General features: G+C 40.5%; 1 protein-coding gene and 1 long non-coding RNA gene across 4 annotated transcripts in view; one reads left to right on the forward strand and one right to left on the reverse strand.

Annotated features, from left to right (window-relative positions):
- The window catches only part of LOC144050849 (uncharacterized), an 82,561-nt gene that overhangs the window by 37,439 nt on the left and 26,955 nt on the right, over window positions 1-18,167 (forward strand). The window lies entirely within an intron of this gene.
- Window positions 1-18,167, reverse strand: part of cd276 (CD276 molecule) — an 81,477-nt gene that overhangs the window by 1,443 nt on the left and 61,867 nt on the right. The window contains exon 7 of the mRNA XM_077564474.1: window positions 15,288-15,327. Within this exon, the coding sequence (XP_077420600.1) occupies window positions 15,305-15,327 (23 nt within the window). The 3' untranslated portion in view covers window positions 15,288-15,304. The remainder of the gene's footprint in view (window positions 1-15,287; window positions 15,328-18,167) is intronic.

An 18,167-nucleotide genomic window follows, 5' to 3' on the forward strand; every position in this document is an offset into this window, starting at 1 on the left:
AGAGATTATTAGCCTCCCTCGCTGCACTTAACGTTCACCATCCCGACTAGGAAGCGGAATGAAACCCTTGCTCTCCTCGTGGCCGACTGTTTTCATTTAGGAAGCCATGCATGCACGTCCCGCGGAATGACTTGAATAATGTATCCGCAAAGACGTACCTCCGAGCGCCGCTAAATGGCATAGTTAATGCAAAGGGTTTAATGAAGCCTGGAGAGCGGTTTTCTCGCACTGTGTTAGGAGTGAGGCCGCTGGTGAGACACAAACACGATTCATTGTAATGATGTGGAATCTGTGTTTTATTCAGAATTACGCAAACAGCATTTTAATTTGCCGATTTTTTTTTTTTTACTCATTCACTCCCAGCTATTTTCACTGAAGCAACCCCATTCGCTCCGGGCTGTTTTACTGGATTTTGACTGATTTTGCAAGGCCCACAGAACATTGGGAACACAACAACCTACCAAAATAAATATTAAGAGTCTCTTCTTTCATCAGGAAAAAAGTATATTTGTATCTGTTTTTGTTTTGCAGCAATCAGCATTAGCATATAGCTAAGTTTCATCATTATTCACAAACCTGTGAAAAGAGCTCGGCGCAACATGGCCCTGGTTGATCTCTTATACTCTGCTGCCACATGCTGGCTGTTTTTTGTAATAAATAGTAAACTACCATTGCTTTAAGCGACTTCTTCAGGTCCGAAGCTGCATCAAAGCCTTCTCTATGCTTTAGCATAAACAACTAAACAAACAAACAAACAACGTATTAAGTGAAGGACAAAGTATTAAAAAACATATTTATACATTTTTGGGTTTGAATGAGTTAACAATCAATTAAAGGACTGTTATGCCGGTATTTAAAGAGGGCTTGAGTGATTTCAACGATTTGGCAGTTCGAAGCCATTGAGAATTTGTATGCCACTTTAGAGGAGTTTTTGTTCTTTCATCAGTAAAAAAAAAAGTACATTTGTATCTGTTTTGCAGAAATTAGCATTAGAATATAACTACGTTTCATCATTTAATCAGTTAACAGTTTCAACTGCTTCTGCTTGGAGACTTGTTTAACCCATTAACTCTTTGACTGCCAGACGTTTTCAGAAAAAGGATGCCGTGGGTGCCAGCCGATTTAAGCATTTTGACTGATCTTTTGACTGATATTTCAAAGTCCACAGGAAATGTTGTGTTTGGACTATGGAAACACACATACTACCAAATGAAAGATTGGACTCTCATCTTTCATCAGAAAAAAAAGTTTGTTTCTACCTTATTCCGTTTTTGAGTAATCAACAATAGAAAATGGTTAGTTTCACCTCTGTTTTGAAACAAACGTTTTTTAACGTCTTTGGCACTCCTCCATAGGATTTGACGAAACGTTATTTAACGTTTTTGGCAGTCAAAGAGTTAAGCTGAGAGCGCTCTGGCGCCCTTTTACCTTTAAAGCTGGTAGAGTGGATACGTCATTTTGTTTTGTTTTGACAAATTCTTGGTCTCTTCGCCGATGAAATGCATCAGAATACACACGAGAGGGTGACGTGGGGCCTCGTAGCATGTCTTGGAATTTTATTCGAGCATTCGTGGCTGATGCAGATGCGCAGGAGTTATGAAATAAACGGCGGCGGCGGTGACATATTGTTAAGAAATATGTAGTCAATGAGGATGTTGAAAATGTTGACGGTTTTTTAACGGAATGGACGACAAATGGTTGAAGGTAAATATAACCACAGATGTTTGTTGATTTAAAAAAGATATATATTGAAGGCTTATAATAATAATCAACTTAGGTTTGTGTGAATGCCACAGGTGTAAGCTCTGAAATGTTTTTGGAATTATGTTTTGATGTCAATGATTTAATATGCATTGACAATATTGTTGAATTTCCAGGAAAACTTCCGGTTTTCGGGGGTGATTCAATAGTTACCCTATAGGTTTTAGGGGCATGTTTTGCCAGGCGCTTTAGGGCCTTAATGGGTTAACAAGACTGGATCAGTTTCACTCAACGGTCTTTGTCTTGTTTTTGCACCAATAGGCAGCCATCTTGTTCAGATGTGAAGTAAACCTTGTGCATACAGTGAACTTTTATCTCTTTGTGGTGCATTATACACAAATCATCAGACTTCACAAGTACAAGAACATTGCATTCTTATGAAGCACATTCTCAAGTATGTTCTTATGAAGACCAGACTTGGCGAGTTAATGTGTCCTTGATATTGAGAAACGGCCACAAGAGTTTTCTTATTTATGTCTCTGGTGGGAGTGTCCCCTCGGGGTGGTCACATGAGGATTGTTGTTGTTGTTGTTGCCAGGTGTGGCTGATAAACGACTGTAACCACCCCCAGGGGACAAACCCGCCAAACATAAGGCGGAGAAAATCGGGAGATTGAAGAAGGTAGGAAAACCGTAAACAACCAACCTCCATTCAGCTTTGTTGCAGATTAGCTGTCAGTCATTTTTTGTGCGCGTTCAGTTTACAGCAAAATTCAAGAAATTGTCTTTACCGTATCATTTCGGGTCTGTTCCCCCCCCCCCCCCCTTGCTGTCATCCTTGTCAACATTAGCATGACGTGATCTGAAAAGATGTGATGCGTTTGAAGCGTTAAAATGCTGACTGGCAAGTTTGGCATACGCAAACAGAGGCTTGCCACGCACAACCATGCAGTTTCTCAAAACGCTTGTCCTCGTTAGGGGAACGCGTGAGCTGGAGTCTAACTTTGGGCAAGAGGAGGGCTACCCCCTGGACACTTCACACCTATAGGCAGTTCCGAGAAATCAAATTTCAAGGCAAGCTAACAAGTAATGTAGACCAAAACAGGATCGTGTCCAGGATCTTTGAACAAATTAAAACGCCAGCATGTTAAACCTCCGCTCCCGTCCACGTTGATGGACGGATTCATTTGCAGCAGGTTCTCCAAATTGCAGGCTGCTTTAAATGGCCTCCTATCAGAGCTTGTTCATGTGCGCAAAATAAGGCGGATTCAATCTCATCGACCATTTAGGACCACGGTTCATCCTCCGGAGTTTGCAGCCTTCCTTTCTCATTTGTATATTTGAGGAACATTACACACAAAAGAACAGCGGGGCTGCCGCTTTATGACACCGCGGCGCCGGAGCACAATCAGAGGAAGCCATCAAAGACAAACACCGGCGATGAGACCGAGAAACTAAAAAAAAAAAAAAAAAAAACTGAGGAGAGTTGGCGCATAATGAGCAAAGACGCTTAAAAGCTCGGTAAAGATCATTACCGGGAGGATCAAACGCATGCGAGACCATTTCTCTGTGCGGGGACTGGTAATTATGAAGCATCGTCTATAGCTGCACAGAGACAATATACATTTACATTCATTTGCATAGCTCCCATTACCTGTAACCTATCAGTGTTTGGTAGATGGGAGGCCTGCACCGGAAACAAGATCTCCGGGGAACTTCTGGATTAGTTTAATGCTTGTTTACATTCTATAAAAATATATAAAGACGGCCTTGACCTCGCATAGCAATGTATTTATTGTCTTACAGTGGAGTCTGTATTTAGATAGAGGTTAGCATTAACCACCCACATACACAACAAATCTCCATACATAGAAAGACAGTAAGATAAACTCATTGATTTTTGAAATGATAAAGCTGTTAAATGCCAGCCTAATGGAACTCAGAACAGTACAAACACCAGGAGGCGGCCAGCATTTTATTACTAAATATCCTAATAACAAATTTCCTCATTGAAATGAAGGGAAATGTAATTAATCCGCTCCAGCCCCATCAAAACAGACGCAATTTGTTGTTTCATAAGACAGATGGCAACTTATTGTTACTTGTCGGGCAGGCAAAATTGTTCAAATGTTACAGTAAACATCCATAACTGTAAAACCGTTTACAAGTAGGGATGTAACGATATCCAAACGTCGCAAGATGATAATATCACGATGCGAACCTCAAGATATGATAATTATCATGATATTGTGGGGAGGATGGCGATATTAACCCCCAGGCGTTATTGTGACCATTTTTGGGCTTTTTGTTGGTTCTGACCAAGCCATTTCAAAATAAAATACTGGCCACGGGTTAAAAAAGGTCACAATATTGTTAATAAAAACATGAAAAAAACTATAGTGCTTTTGTACAAAACAACAATGCATATAAACCACCTACAATCTCTAATAACACTTAACCCCTGGGCAGTATTTTATTTTGAAATGGCTTGGTCAGAACCAACAAAAAGCCAAAAAATGGTCACAATAATGCCTAGGGGTTTATATAGAGACACTTACTTGCTAATGCAGCACCACATTGAGTTCCTCTACATATTGACTCGATTCACAAGCACATTACGTTCCCCTTCATCTGACCATTAGCGTGGATTTACAAGGGCCAAAACATGTCATATTCAAATTAAACTGCACAAAACACCAGAGGGTGCTAGAACTGCACAAATAAATATCAATTGTAGCAGTTTTAATGCAGTATTGCGAAATCGGCGTTATCGTTACATCCATATTCACAAGTATACTTTTATTATACATATGAGCTTGACAACAGTTTCCTCTACAGTTAGCAAAGGGTTTCTTTGGGAAATGTATTCAACTTTTGCTGTTGTACTGTACAAAGCCTTGCACAAACATGCATCTTTATTTGCTGACAGTTCACTTGAGATCAATGCATCTCTAATGTCCACAAAAAGAAAACAAATAACCCAATATTGCCGCGGCTGGCAAAAGCTGCTTGGCTTTGCAAAAAGATTGCAAACTGTAAGGGACTTCATCTTTTTTTTTTTTGTATCAAAAGCATTGTGCAAAAATGACCTTGCATAATGCTATGGAAGAGAAGTGGTTTACAGGCTGCGATAATCCTTGGTTGGCAACTTTGGCGTGATCGTGTCCTTGAGTCTTCACCGGTTGCTTAGCACCGTGAAAGAGAAAATGGAAGGCTGTCCGTAAATGTCAAAATAAACATTAGTTTTATTTTTTTGATGGCCGGGGACAGTTCATCAGGTTTACTTGCACGTACAGTCAAGTATGCCTCTGACTCTTCTGAGAATATGTCAAAATCTGCAACTGCTACTCGTATGAATCGAAAAATAGATAGATTGGTCACCATCAATAAAGCGCGATGATAAGCATAGAACCAAAAAGGGAGCTGTTGAGTACAACGGAGATGCATCCATTTTCTCATTTGGATCTTTGGACCACTTTTTGAGGCCGGACTGCCAATAAGAGCTTCACTTGCAGCCTCTCCAATTAGTTCCAGTAACAACGAGCATTATGTTGCCCCTTCCCAGTCATCCCAGTCACATCCTTTACCTTACCAGAGGCTTTTCTTCTTCCTGGTCAAGGTATCCCACCAAAAAGCGCCCGTGGCCCTTGTGGTGTTTAATTATAAGACTTCCACCACCCGCCCCCCTTGAGGCTGGTTTGAACATGGGTATGCATTAATCTTTACTCTTCACTTGACACTAAAAGGATGGTTTGAAGAGACTCCTGTGGTAAGCCCCAAAGGCAAGGTGACTGGAGGAGCAGGAGGAAGGTTGAAAGAGAGCAGAAAAATAAAAGCCGCACTTTATTCGCCGCTCGCAGCGGGACGCCGACCGCCTCGATAGGCGAGTGAGTCACTTTTTTGCCCCCGCCGCTTTACATCCTCGCTATGTTAATCGGATTGAATATTTAAAGTGACACAGTATGACATTCCCGACGACCTCCTCCTTCCACCTGCGTCGTGATTTGTTTGTTTCCCGACGCGGCGTGAAGGTGACCGTCGATTTTCGAGGCTGCTGAAGGGCCACGGCATGCTTATTTTCTCCCAACGTTTTTTTCAAGACTTCTTAGGTAAGCCCGCAGCAAATTTATTCTGTCACATTCAAGCTTGATTTATATTTGGATATAATGACACACAAATGACGAAATGATCTACGGTGGATTTTTGGCTCTAACAGCCTAAAATACATGTTTGAAGGAAAAATCCAAAAGCCAAAAAGGAAAGAAAATCGGGCTCAACAAGTGCTTTTTTTCCCCGCTCAAGTTATTTTGCTAAAATTAAAATCTTTGTAGATCTAGCAATTACAAAAAAAATATTTCTTTATATAATAATATTTGTTCATGCAAAGCAATAGGCAATGGAAATAGGTTTTCTGTTGATAACGCGAAGGGTTTAGGTGATTGCACAATTTATTATGTTTTATAATACAGCTGTGCCGTTTAAGTCGTTTAATGACCAGTCATAGTCTCAAACCTTACTTTCCTAGTGAAAAGAATGGAAATGCCATTAATTTGTTCAATCCTGCCCAAAAAATGTTTGTCATGTATTTTTGTTTTTTAAACAAGGAAATAAATAATAAGGAAATAACTATAATATTGTACTTAAACATATATCCATAACTGTACTGCCCTCTGGTGGAGAAAGTGGTGTTTGCGCCTTTGTATGTTTTTTGACCCTCGAGTGCTACCATAGCGCATTGTACGCCAAGCGATGCTCCCACACGGCTACACAGCTAATCCAGTGTGTTGAAGCCTAGAGTGGAATTTTGGCTCCAGAAATATCTGTCCGTAATTATATTATTTTTAGGAGTGTTATTGAATCGGATGTTTAAATTGTGTTTTAAGTTCTAATGTGACACAAGTTACTAGGCGCTAGTTAGCGGTAGCGCCCATGTAAACGAGCATTATGCTAACGGTTAAAAACAATCCATTTTTTGTAGGGTCCGCAGCTAATTTTAGTAAATGATGCAAATCTATATTGTTTCAAAGTTTAAATAACATGTTTGTGATGTCCCGTTATGTTTCGTATGTTACAGTCTTACAGTTTCATCCAGTAAATTGCCAAAACAGCAAGTGGCTTCTTGGTCTTTATTGGAGAAGCTGTTAGCTATCTGTTCAGCTAGTATCTAAACACTAGTGAAGACAGAATAATAACATTAAACAGATGCATATCAATAACTTGTATGGCTTAACTTCTTTTTTGTTTAATTTGTTACAAATTCGAAAATGCCCTGTGATTGACTGGCGACCAGGTGTACCCCATCTCTCACCCAAAGTCAGCTTCGCGACCCTAATAAGGACAAGCGGTACAGAAAATAAAGAAATGAACATTAGAACTTGGTTACTGACATTTAATGAAGATTTTATGATTGCAACAGTTTGAACTTGAGACAAATTAATTCTCTTTCCCGTGAAATGTTTGTAAATCAATAGTGCTTGACCTGAGATGTTCCAGTACATTGGTACTTCCTTTTGATTGATTCCTGAGGGCACGCTTCCTTTCCAGATGTCAGATGAGGCGCATACCCCTGAGAAGCTGTGGGTTGCTTGCCTTGCTCCAGAACACTGACAAGTGAACTGGCTTATTATTTTCCATATATTTTGCCCACAGCACATCACTGAACCTGAGACTCTCCGGTCCACAACAAGACCTTCCAGAATGCGTTACCCCATAAAAACAACATATTTCTCCGGGAACAAATTCTGCTGTTTTTTTCAAGATAATAATTTAATTAAAGATTACATTATTATTATTACTCCCTTTTTTGGCACATTTGTCATCTACCAATTGACAGCATATCTCGCCGTGGCAATATCCCAGCGGTCTCCGGTCCGCCCATGCACTTCCGTATCAACACTGCAATGGAGCTCACATGTATGCTCTCATCTGCATTATGCCTAATCTTTACCAGTTAATTGAGCCCACAGGCAGTAGTTTTCAATGGAGGCTCCTAAGCTTTATTTCTCTTTTTTTTTCTGGCAAAAGCAGGAGAAAGCTCTCTCTCGGGGAGAGAAGTGGTAAACAGAGCAGCACTCTCGCCGTGTTCATTAGCTGTCATTGATCAGTGATTCAGTCGAGTAGCACAGCCGACGTGCTAACGCTGGTCACGTATTCTACATATGAATATGAAGACAGTAAATATAGTGCAGTGCTTTTCTTGCAATAATCCATTTGAAGCACCAGGCGATGAAAATGCCTTCTTAGAATCGCCATGAATGAATCACCTTTGTGAAATCATATTTATTTGAGATAAAACTAACTTGAGGAAAGGTCGGAGGGAAAAAAAACAAGTCCCAGACATCAGTTTGAGCGATTCACATTAAATTGGGTGGGCATGTCTATCAAAGAGGACACACAAAAAAAAGTCTGTAGCACCCATGCATGGACACAAAGTCTCTCCAGTTTGCTTTAGAGCAGCCATTTTGGGTGAATTCCAAAAATCGTACTTTGAATTCACTCAAATGAGACCCAATCGGAAACGGGGTATCTTTTGCCACTTGTACACGGGCTCCCTCTGCCGGTACACAAAACAATCACTAGATGTAATGTTTTAACTTGTGCGTAATGTTACAGGGTTTATTTTATTTTATTTTATTATCTAGTACAGTACCAATATTTAACTTTAAAGTCCAACACATTTGCATTTAATCTGAGTTACATTTTTTATTTAACTTTTATGTGCAATACATTTTAATTACTACTACAGCACTGTGCTTTAATGTTGATCATTATGGTGGTTAGGGAGCTTTTTTTTTTTTTTTAAAGGTGGTTCTCAGTGTAGAAAAAGCGCTCTCCTAGACAGATGAATAAACATTGCATTGCATTTTCTAAACTCAATTCTGTACATTTTTACAACTACATGTTTGTACAAGACACAGGATGCAAGCACACATTGAGTTCCTACAAGCATATTATGTTCCCCTTCATCTGACCATTAGCGTGGATTTTAAACATAGAAGGGCCAAAACATGCCTTGTGAAAATTTAACTGCACTAAAAAACTAGCCACCAGAGGGTGCTAAAACTGCACAAATGGTAATCAACACGACTTTTCTTTAACAGATGTGCTGTTTTTAGCTCTTTGACTGCCAAAAACGTTAAATAACGTTTAGTAAAATCCTATGGAGGAGTGCCAAAGACGTTAAAAGACGTTTGTTTCAAAACAGAGGTGAAACTAACCATTTTCTATTGTTGATTACTGAAAAACGGAATAAGGTAGAAACAAACTTTTTTTTTTCTGATGAAAGATGAGAGTCCAATCCTTCATTTGGTAGTATGTGTGTTTCCATAGTCCTTGAAAGATCAGTCAAAAATGCTTAAATCGGCTGGCACCCACGGCATCCCTTTTCTGAAAACGTCTGGCAGTCAAAGAGTTAATATTGTGACATGATGACTTCAATATATTGTGGCAGTTTTAATATCGCGATATCACAATATTGCCATTATCGTTACATCCCTACTATTATCCTGGCATTCAATAGACACCTGAAAAGTCTACCCACAACTGTGGCTCTCCTTTCCCACATGCAAGGGCATTATAGTTAGTGTGGTATAGTGATATAGTGAGTATATTGTAAAAGCCTTTTAAAAAGATCACTGCAAATCACCCTTTTGTGCAATATAGCAGGGCTTTCCGTGATTGACAAGTAGATACATTCTACAAAAAAAAATCTGTGGCCTACTGATGTGCACACGTTCCTGAAAGTTTGTACCCAGTGGCAAGATGACTAAACTCTTTTTCGTCAACATCCTCTAGTACTTGTTTCGTGCCGTCTCAGTGGTTATCAGCGTACTCCATCACAGTACACGTACGTTCGGCCCGGGCTGAGGGGGATAAAAGCGCAGATAAGTGGCTGAGACGGCCGCATGCATAATTTAAATACTACAGCCAGTCAAGCCCGACTTAAAGACATCACACACCTCCCTTGGAGAGATTCCAATGTTAAGCATCCTTCTGTTAGTTTGCGCCGAGCCTCACCTGACAAATAAGACAGTGAAGGACTCAAGGAATTCCCCCTTTTCCCTCCCGCCTTGTCCTCACTTCCCCTTCCTGCCGACAGCATCAGCAAAGAGTTTTAATCTCTTTCTCCTTTCGGGGGGGAGGGGGGGGCTCTCCAGATAACGCCGACTGTGCACCAAACACTAACGGCAAGGACTCCTAATCTTAGCCGAGTATATGCGAATACATAGGGGTGGATTAAATCTATATTTCTCAGCTGTGCTGAAGCAGGGAGGAAATGGCAATTATGTGTCACTAATTGCACCTTTGTGTAGAAAAATGTAATCCTCAGTCTTCAGGTACCTAACCTGGAGCTACTTCTCACCCCCGTATCGTTCTTTTCTGACCACTTGTGGGCCAACGAGCAGGCAAGATGGCTGCATGATGATCAGTGAGCCGACCGACAATGAAACTGATGTCTTTGTGTAAGAGACTGCAGTCAATCCATTCATCCGTTTCTATAGTGCTTGTTATGAGGATCGCAGTTGGAGTCTATCCCAGCTGACTGAAAAGCTAGCTAGTCAATTACAGGGCACATAAAGACAAACACTCACATTCACACCTACGGACAATTTAGAGTCTTCTTTGTACCTGAGGAAACCGCAGTACATGGAGAGAAAAAACAATCACCATATTGAAATGTAAACAGGTGGCTGTGGCTCAGTTGGCGAACCGGGTTGTCCAGTGACCGCAAAAAGTGTATTGGTATCTGTTTCCGTTTTGCAGCAATTAGCATTAGAATATAGCTTAAGTTTCATCATTATTCACAAACCTGTTGAAAACACTGGCAAAAAGAGCTTGTTTGCAACATGGCCCTGGTTGATCTCTTATACTCTGCTGCCATCTGCTTGGCCGTTTTCTGTAATAACTACCATTGCTTTAAGCGTTGTCTTCAGGTCAGAAGACTTCTTTAGACGAATGGGTTAGGGTTAGGGTTAACCCAATGGAATTATACCTAATTTTTAAAGATGAACACGTCATTAACCTCAAAATCAGGGATTTTGTAGTAGTAGAGTCCAAATTCTAGTAAATATATGTGAAAAATACTTGGCAGACCATAATTACAAAACTGTTTTCATGAAAAAGAAAGTGACCCCAATCTTCTGAAAAATATTACTGAAAATATTGCCTGTCCGGTTAATAGAAGGTTTTTTGATACCTCAAACTAATTTAGCATTATTTCCATATTATTTGCCAGATTATGTTCAACTTTGAAAGTTCCACTTTTTATGTCAAAACTGACCGAGAGAGAGAGAGAGAGAGAGAGTACCTAGCGGGTGTGCAGCAGCTAGTTATTTACTATGTCATCTGATCTTGGTTGCCGGTAATGACGCCATAAAAGCCTCGAACGCATAAACATAAGTTAGGGATGAACATGTATCGATAAGGCAGAGGTTTATGAAAACAAAGTGCCCCTGGACTCCCAAACAAGTTAATTAAATGCAGAGGCTGGCTTGATTAAATAAGATATGCCGCAGTCCGCGTAAACGCGCAAATCGATAGCAAAAAAGTGCCACACAAATATTAGAATAATTGATCAAGGATGATTGAGCAGCAAAGAGGTCAAAAAGGCCGGCCGGATATTAGCGAGCGGCGGTGAAGGTCAGTGGATACCGCGGTAATGACTAACGCCCTTTCCTTGACTCCTACGGGCCAGACTTTATTTTGGCTAGTTACAGGAAATTACTTTCGCTATTTTCCATCATCTTCTGCTCACGCCGGGCTCGCACGCGTCGGCTTTATAGCGATGACCAATCAGGGTGCAATAAAAACAAGCTGTAACTGGCCAAGCCTGTAATGAAAAGGATTCACGCAACTGACACCAAACCGACGGTTATTAAAGTAAGAGTTAGAGGCGCATCGGAGCACTGATACAGTGCGCTTCCGTACTTTATGTTAATGTCATCTGCTCTGTTATTGCCTGCCGCCTTTGTGATACATGCATGCCTGTATTGCAGCCAGGAGTAGACACCAAATGCAAAATAATTTACAATAAATTCTTGTGTCGTGTCTGGAAAAGGGGCATACCTACTGTACATATAGCAGGAATCACCAATCTAAAAAAAAAAAAAAAAAAAAGATAAGCTACTTCTTGACTACTGATTAATGCAGTTTAAAAAAAACATGTATTGCGTCAAGTAGTGATGGCAAAATTAAGCTTCATGAAGCATTTGCGATACTTTTTGACTCCTCTAGATGGTGCTCTTGGTTTAAAGATAAAGGCAAGTGCAATAAAAATGGATTACATTTGCATTGCATCTTTGAATCATGAGTGCCATCTTGAGGAGTCAAAAAGTGCTTCATGAAGCTTCATTTTCCCATCACTAGCGTCAAGTATTGCCATTATTGCGGGAATGCTGAAAGCACACCGTTTAAATTTCAAAAATTCACGCCTTTCGGGGTATATATTGTCTTATTCCACATTACTTACAGTACTCGAACAATTTAACGTTAAATATCCATTTTCCCCGTTGTCGTTGAAATTTTTCAAAGTCCCACTTTCCACGCCCACTTTTATACATACAACTTCTCAGATCTCAAGTGCTTTGTCCAGTAACCAGGAGGTCGCGGGTTCGAATCCCACCTCCAACTGTACATTGCAAATGTATCCATGCCAATTATGCTAAGTGATTACATGCTGACTATCATATCAGGAAATGCATTATAATTTCACTGAAACGATTAAAAGCATGTGTCCGCATTCAGCATCGATACATTTCAGCATCAGATGCAACTTTTAAATATAAATACGCCAGGTCAGTGGTTTGAGCAATTGTTTGCCACACCGGAAAATCTGGGTTCAAACCCCGCTTGGACAACTCTTCAGTACAAATGCAATATTGAATACTAATCGTTGTCAAATTATTTGACATCCATTACTTTTGATGTCATTATTTAGTTTTTATTCCATTCGATATTCAAAATTAAACTTCAACGCAAGCTTTCAGTATATACTGACATATTCACTACAATTATATACAATGTCACAGATTCTTTTACGGCAGCAACATCAACTAATCATTGTCAAATGATTTCACTATTAATACGTTGTAATTTTCACATATATTATCTTTCAATTTACTTCATAAGCATTCACCTTTCAGCATTTCCACGCAATTTTTGCAGAAATTGCACTTAGTCTAGTTATTATATCAGACACTTTTTATTCTCCACACTTTTTTTGCCGTGTAACAACTTCCACATAATTACGATTTAAACGATTTAAACCGTTCACATTTCCACTTGCTTCAAAAATTCACGCCTTTCGGGATATTTATCGTCTGATTCCACATTACTTACAGTATTTGCACAATTTAACGTTAAATCTAAAAATTTTCCCCATTCATTTTCAACGGGACAGACATTGAAAGTCCCACTTTCCACGCCCACTTCCATACATACAACTGATCATTATTGCCGGCTCTCTGATACTGCTCAGTGGCGCAGTTCAACATTTTCAGCGTTCCCACGCAATTTCTCCAGAAATTGCACGTTGTCTAGTTTAAATATAACTTCTCCAGCTCAGCTTTCATATTATTTGAAGAAAGAAAAAAGGTGGGTAAGGGGTAGAGTTGCCACGAAACAATAAGGATCTGTCATGCACTGGCCAAAACCCTCTTAGTCAGTCTCATGCAGAGGCAATCACGGAGAGAGGTTACGCCATCAGGAATGTGACATCTCGCATTTTCTCCAAGCGGAACATGGCCGCCGCCTCGGATCTACGACGCTGACGTTTGACGGCGGCGTTTGGGCCGCGGCGGAGAGGGCGTAGTGGAGCGACGCCAACGAGTCCTTCTCCGAGTGTACCCTTGCCAGAGGCCGCCCATGAGTCAGTCTGCGCCCAGCCAAAAAAGGCCACTTCCACCCCCTGATGCGCCCCCCCCACCCCCCTTTGCGTTGATGCCACATTCACTGAATTGCTTTTGATGACAATTGTAGATGATGGGGCCCTGTAATGGTGCCTTGTCAATTCCAGTTTGGCATCCTTCCATCTTGTTTTAAAGCACTTGGCTTGTGTTGTACTTTTATTGAAGAGGAGGCACCATGTGCAAAAGAAATAATATAGTTTGGGTCAGCTATGGGGAGCAATAGAGCTCCAGCAATATAAGCATTGATGTGTTTGAAGACAGTCGTAACAGGACATGTAGCTCTCAGCAGAGACATCTATTAGTAGTGCCCAACACTGTGGAGTGACCACATCAGAACCTGTCATTGAAGACAGATGCCAGACGCTCAAGATCCATTTTTAGTACTGTGCAGGATCAAAATGCAGTCGGACGCCACACTTTAATTCATCGGACACAGTTATTTGGTAGATGCTGCTGTTTTGGTTAGCAATGGCATTTAAAGGGTCTAACCAGTGGACCTTTTTGATATCTGTATGTGAACCATACTGTGTGTGAACTGAGGTTCAGGAATATTAACTCATTTGCTCCCAAAACCGTATAAATAAGTTCTATTTTAAATATGATCTTGCTCCCAAAGACGTATTTATACGTTTTATGCTAGAGCATACAGGCTTTGATGCAGCCTCTGATTTGAAGAGATTCTTGAAGCAATGGTAGTTATTACAAAAACGGTCAGTAGGTGACAGCAGAGTATAAGAGATCAACCAGGGCCATGTTGCAAAAAGCCCCCCCCCCCCCACCACTGTTTTAGACAGATTTATGAATAATGATGAAACTTAGCTATACTCTAATGCTAATTGCTGCAAAACAGTCACAAATAGAAATATACTTTAGTGGATATATGGTATTGATATTATAAAAGCTAGTCTTGAGTTCCATATTTGCTCCTTTAGTGGTCTTTGCTTGTAGATGCTCCCCATTTAATGGAGATGCTTAGCTAAGAATAACTGAACAGCTATGGACAATTTAAGAGTCTTCTATAAACATAACATGAATGTTGTCAGAATGTTGGGAGAAAACTGGAGTAGTCTTTTATTAACTACAATCAATTTAAAAACTTGAGAGAGGAGTTCGAGGGCAATTTTGGGTTGTTTTAGCCCATGTTTTACTTATGCGCAAGCTAGCAATCCCATTAGTACATTTTTGCACTTGTTTGCAGATACTTGCATCTACTTTGTTAGATCTCTTTAAGAAGATAATACTCTTTAATACTGAAGGCTTTGGGAATGATGTTCAAGATTGCCCCTTGAAATGTCACAAATTAGCCGCCGGCGCTCCAGAAAACTGCAGCAAACAAACCAACAAATGAATGTAAAACAAACCAAATACACATAGTTTTCAGACAAAAATAAAAGTGTGTGACTCCTGCTTTGAAGTGTTTACAATTAATCAGAGGTTTGATGCCAGCAGCCGGGGGAAAGGGGGGAAGTTTTGTTTGCGCATTAAGTCCAATAAAACGCTGTGATTTGTGAAATCAAAATGCCAAGACATCTCATATTTCTGTCATACCGGATTAATGCCGCCGAGGCTCATTACAGCGCCACTTACCCGTAATCTCCCGAGACACTCTCCTTAAGGTGTGTTTCGAAGGGAGACAAAAACAAATAAAGACGCAGGTGATCCACATGCACATCGCACTCACCCTGGTTGTGTTTGGCCTTAGCTCTTCAGTAGCGTCATTGCTGAGGAGAAAAAGACGAGATTGGTGTGAGATAACGCATTGGACAGCATATCGGTGAAAATGAGTCAAGTATTCCTTTCAAAGTTCAATGCAACTGAAGTGTACTCGGGCAGTGATTCTTCCATTTACATGGACCACACTTTGAGAGCCACTGAATTAGACAATAAACCCCAAAGTAAGCATCGATGAATAATGGCCGGTCCAAGTGTGCGTACACGTTTTGGAACGGCCTGTAGTTGTACAGCGAGTAACCGCAGGATTGCGTCTAATTCGAAATCAATGCAATATTAAGAGGTTTATAATTCATGTTATTATCCGAGCAGTGTTGCCGATCTCTGGGGTGCGTCCCTGGGAGAAATACACTCGCGTGCAGGCTTTTGCCGTCAAAGCCGCGAGTGTGGCGGCTCCGTAACGTGTGTGTGTGTGTAAGCGCTAAACAACGCGGCACGGGGAGGGCTCTTAATTAGCACTCTTGAAGTTATCCGCCGACCCACATCTAATAACGAAGGCACCACCGCCGTCCTATTTACATATCTTTAGTTAGTAATGCGCGGCCGCTGGGAGAGCCCCGGTGGCTGAGAATGCGTTGCCAGTGAAAAGAAGGGCATGTCAAGTTGAGCTGCTTTCCGCGGGCCCTCTTCCTCTCAATTATGACTAGCGATGTATGCGAGGGACCCAAAGGTCTGTCAAACAAGGTTATGAAATAATGATGTTGTAAGCAGCAATGTAAGCAGTGTGTAGTATTTGCAAGTTAATTATGTCATGGTAAAAAATGCTACTTTTTGATTTTGTCTAGATATTAGTGTGGAACTGAGGATAGAAAAACGTTTTAAATCAGTTAATTCTACCTTTGTTCGTAATGCTTATTATTAATTGGCAGATAGGTAACAATATCGAACTTGAACTTGAAGTTCGAAAGTGGTATGATTTGGACTTTGACCAACATTTCCAATTATGTGTCCTAGTTCAAAATATGTGAAGTCTCAGTATACCTCATTTCAGCCAGCAACAAAGGTGAATACTTTTCTATTTTGGTAGGTTTCTACTTCCCATTTGAATACCTAAAATCTGCACGTTTTCAATCAATATTTGGGCTCAAAATACTGGGGGCGGGGGGGGGGGGGGGTAATTTGATCCACGAATATGCAGGGCCCTACTGCGTATATTCAAATTCTTTATAATACTTGAACATTTAGAATGGTACGTTAGCATTTAGTTGTGAGCTTCCGCATGCTAATGACTAGTGTTGTTCTGATACCGATACTGATATCGGCGAGGCCGCGATACTGCATTAAAACAGTGGTATCAGTATCGGTGAGTACTAACAAGTAACATGCCGATACAATTAATTCTGACACTAATATAGGATTTTGGATGCAGCATCTCGTGTCTTGCTCATGCACGACATTCACTGATGTGCGATATTTCCACTGCATGCCGAGCTAAGACATCCTATTGGCCCTTGAATGCTCTGAACCAATGGCAGGACAGCTTTTTAATGTTGAGAAGAAAAAAAACAACTTAGGTATTGGTATGGTATCGGCCGAAACTATAAAGCTGGGTATCGGAATCGGTATCGGGGGCCAAAAAACAGTATCGGAACAACACTACTAATGACAGATAAGATAAAGCACAGTCGATTTACTATGTAATATTTTTATCAAATTAGATTTTTCATTTGTTGGACTATGAAGCATTTTGCGTACAATAAATAACTAATTTGAGTTTATTCGGAACTCGTACGTTAACATGAATGAGAATAGCGGGTGCTGATCATGACCAATATATGATATGAACATTGCAAATAAAATTGGCCAAAGATGTGCATGTGAGTGTGAATGATTGGTCGTCTTTCTGTGTCCTGTGATTGACTGGGTGTACCATCAACTGGGATAGACTCCACAGGATGAGATTGATAGAAAATAGATGGATGGAAGTCAACCAGTTATACATATGTCTGTCCGCACATACATTATTACTGTGCTTCAATGCATTAGCTGCCTTTCACGCCGAACAATATCTTTTCGAAAGGCAGATATTTTTCAATCTCTTGTATAGGAATCCATAAGTTTGCGTAAGTGTACCCAATGTTGTACCTGGAGGCTACAGATAGAAATTGAGTAGCTGATATTGATTTCTTGAATGCCGCTTCCTTACGACATCTACTCGGTTCAATATAATAATACGATACAGTTCGGGACAATTATACACCAAACAACTATTGTCTGTCTATATTGAATACGATGCATGCGTTGTGTATCAAAGTCCCAGAGGCAATTAAAGACGTCAGGAACATACAGCTAACGCTCCCTATAGAATATTGAAACGCTGGCAGTAATTCGGTGCGAGCGTAACACCGCAATTCTCCAGAGACGCATAAGGTGAACACTCCGTTCCTGGCGCATTAAGGTGTTCTATCTTTATTGCCGTACGTGCCGGCGAATAACTCGATAGACGGGACAGAAGGGGGATATAAAAAGAACAGAGGTGACTTTGACTGATACGGCCGTCCTTGTTTCTGTCCGTCTGCAACACACGTACACAACGAGCCTTAAGGCTCATTTATGCTTGGACAAAAATAGATGTGTGCTATTTAACCCTGGAGAACCCACGGGGTCAAATTTGGCCCCTATAAATTCTGCCACTCAAATAACAAAGACCTTTTTTTTTTCTTTTTTTTTTTACAAATTTAACTTCAAAAGTCCAGAGTGCCACTTCTGACCCCTGCATGGGGCCATCTAGTGGATGAATATTGCACTTACATGAGCCAGAGTGGTGGTGACAAGATGGCTAAAATGCAACTAATAAAACAAAAAAATGATATTGTTCAATGTAGCTGTG

Source organism: Vanacampus margaritifer, chromosome 4 (assembly GCF_051991255.1).
Source record: "Vanacampus margaritifer isolate UIUO_Vmar chromosome 4, RoL_Vmar_1.0, whole genome shotgun sequence".
In the NCBI taxonomy this organism is placed as follows: Eukaryota; Metazoa; Chordata; class Actinopteri; order Syngnathiformes; family Syngnathidae; genus Vanacampus; species Vanacampus margaritifer.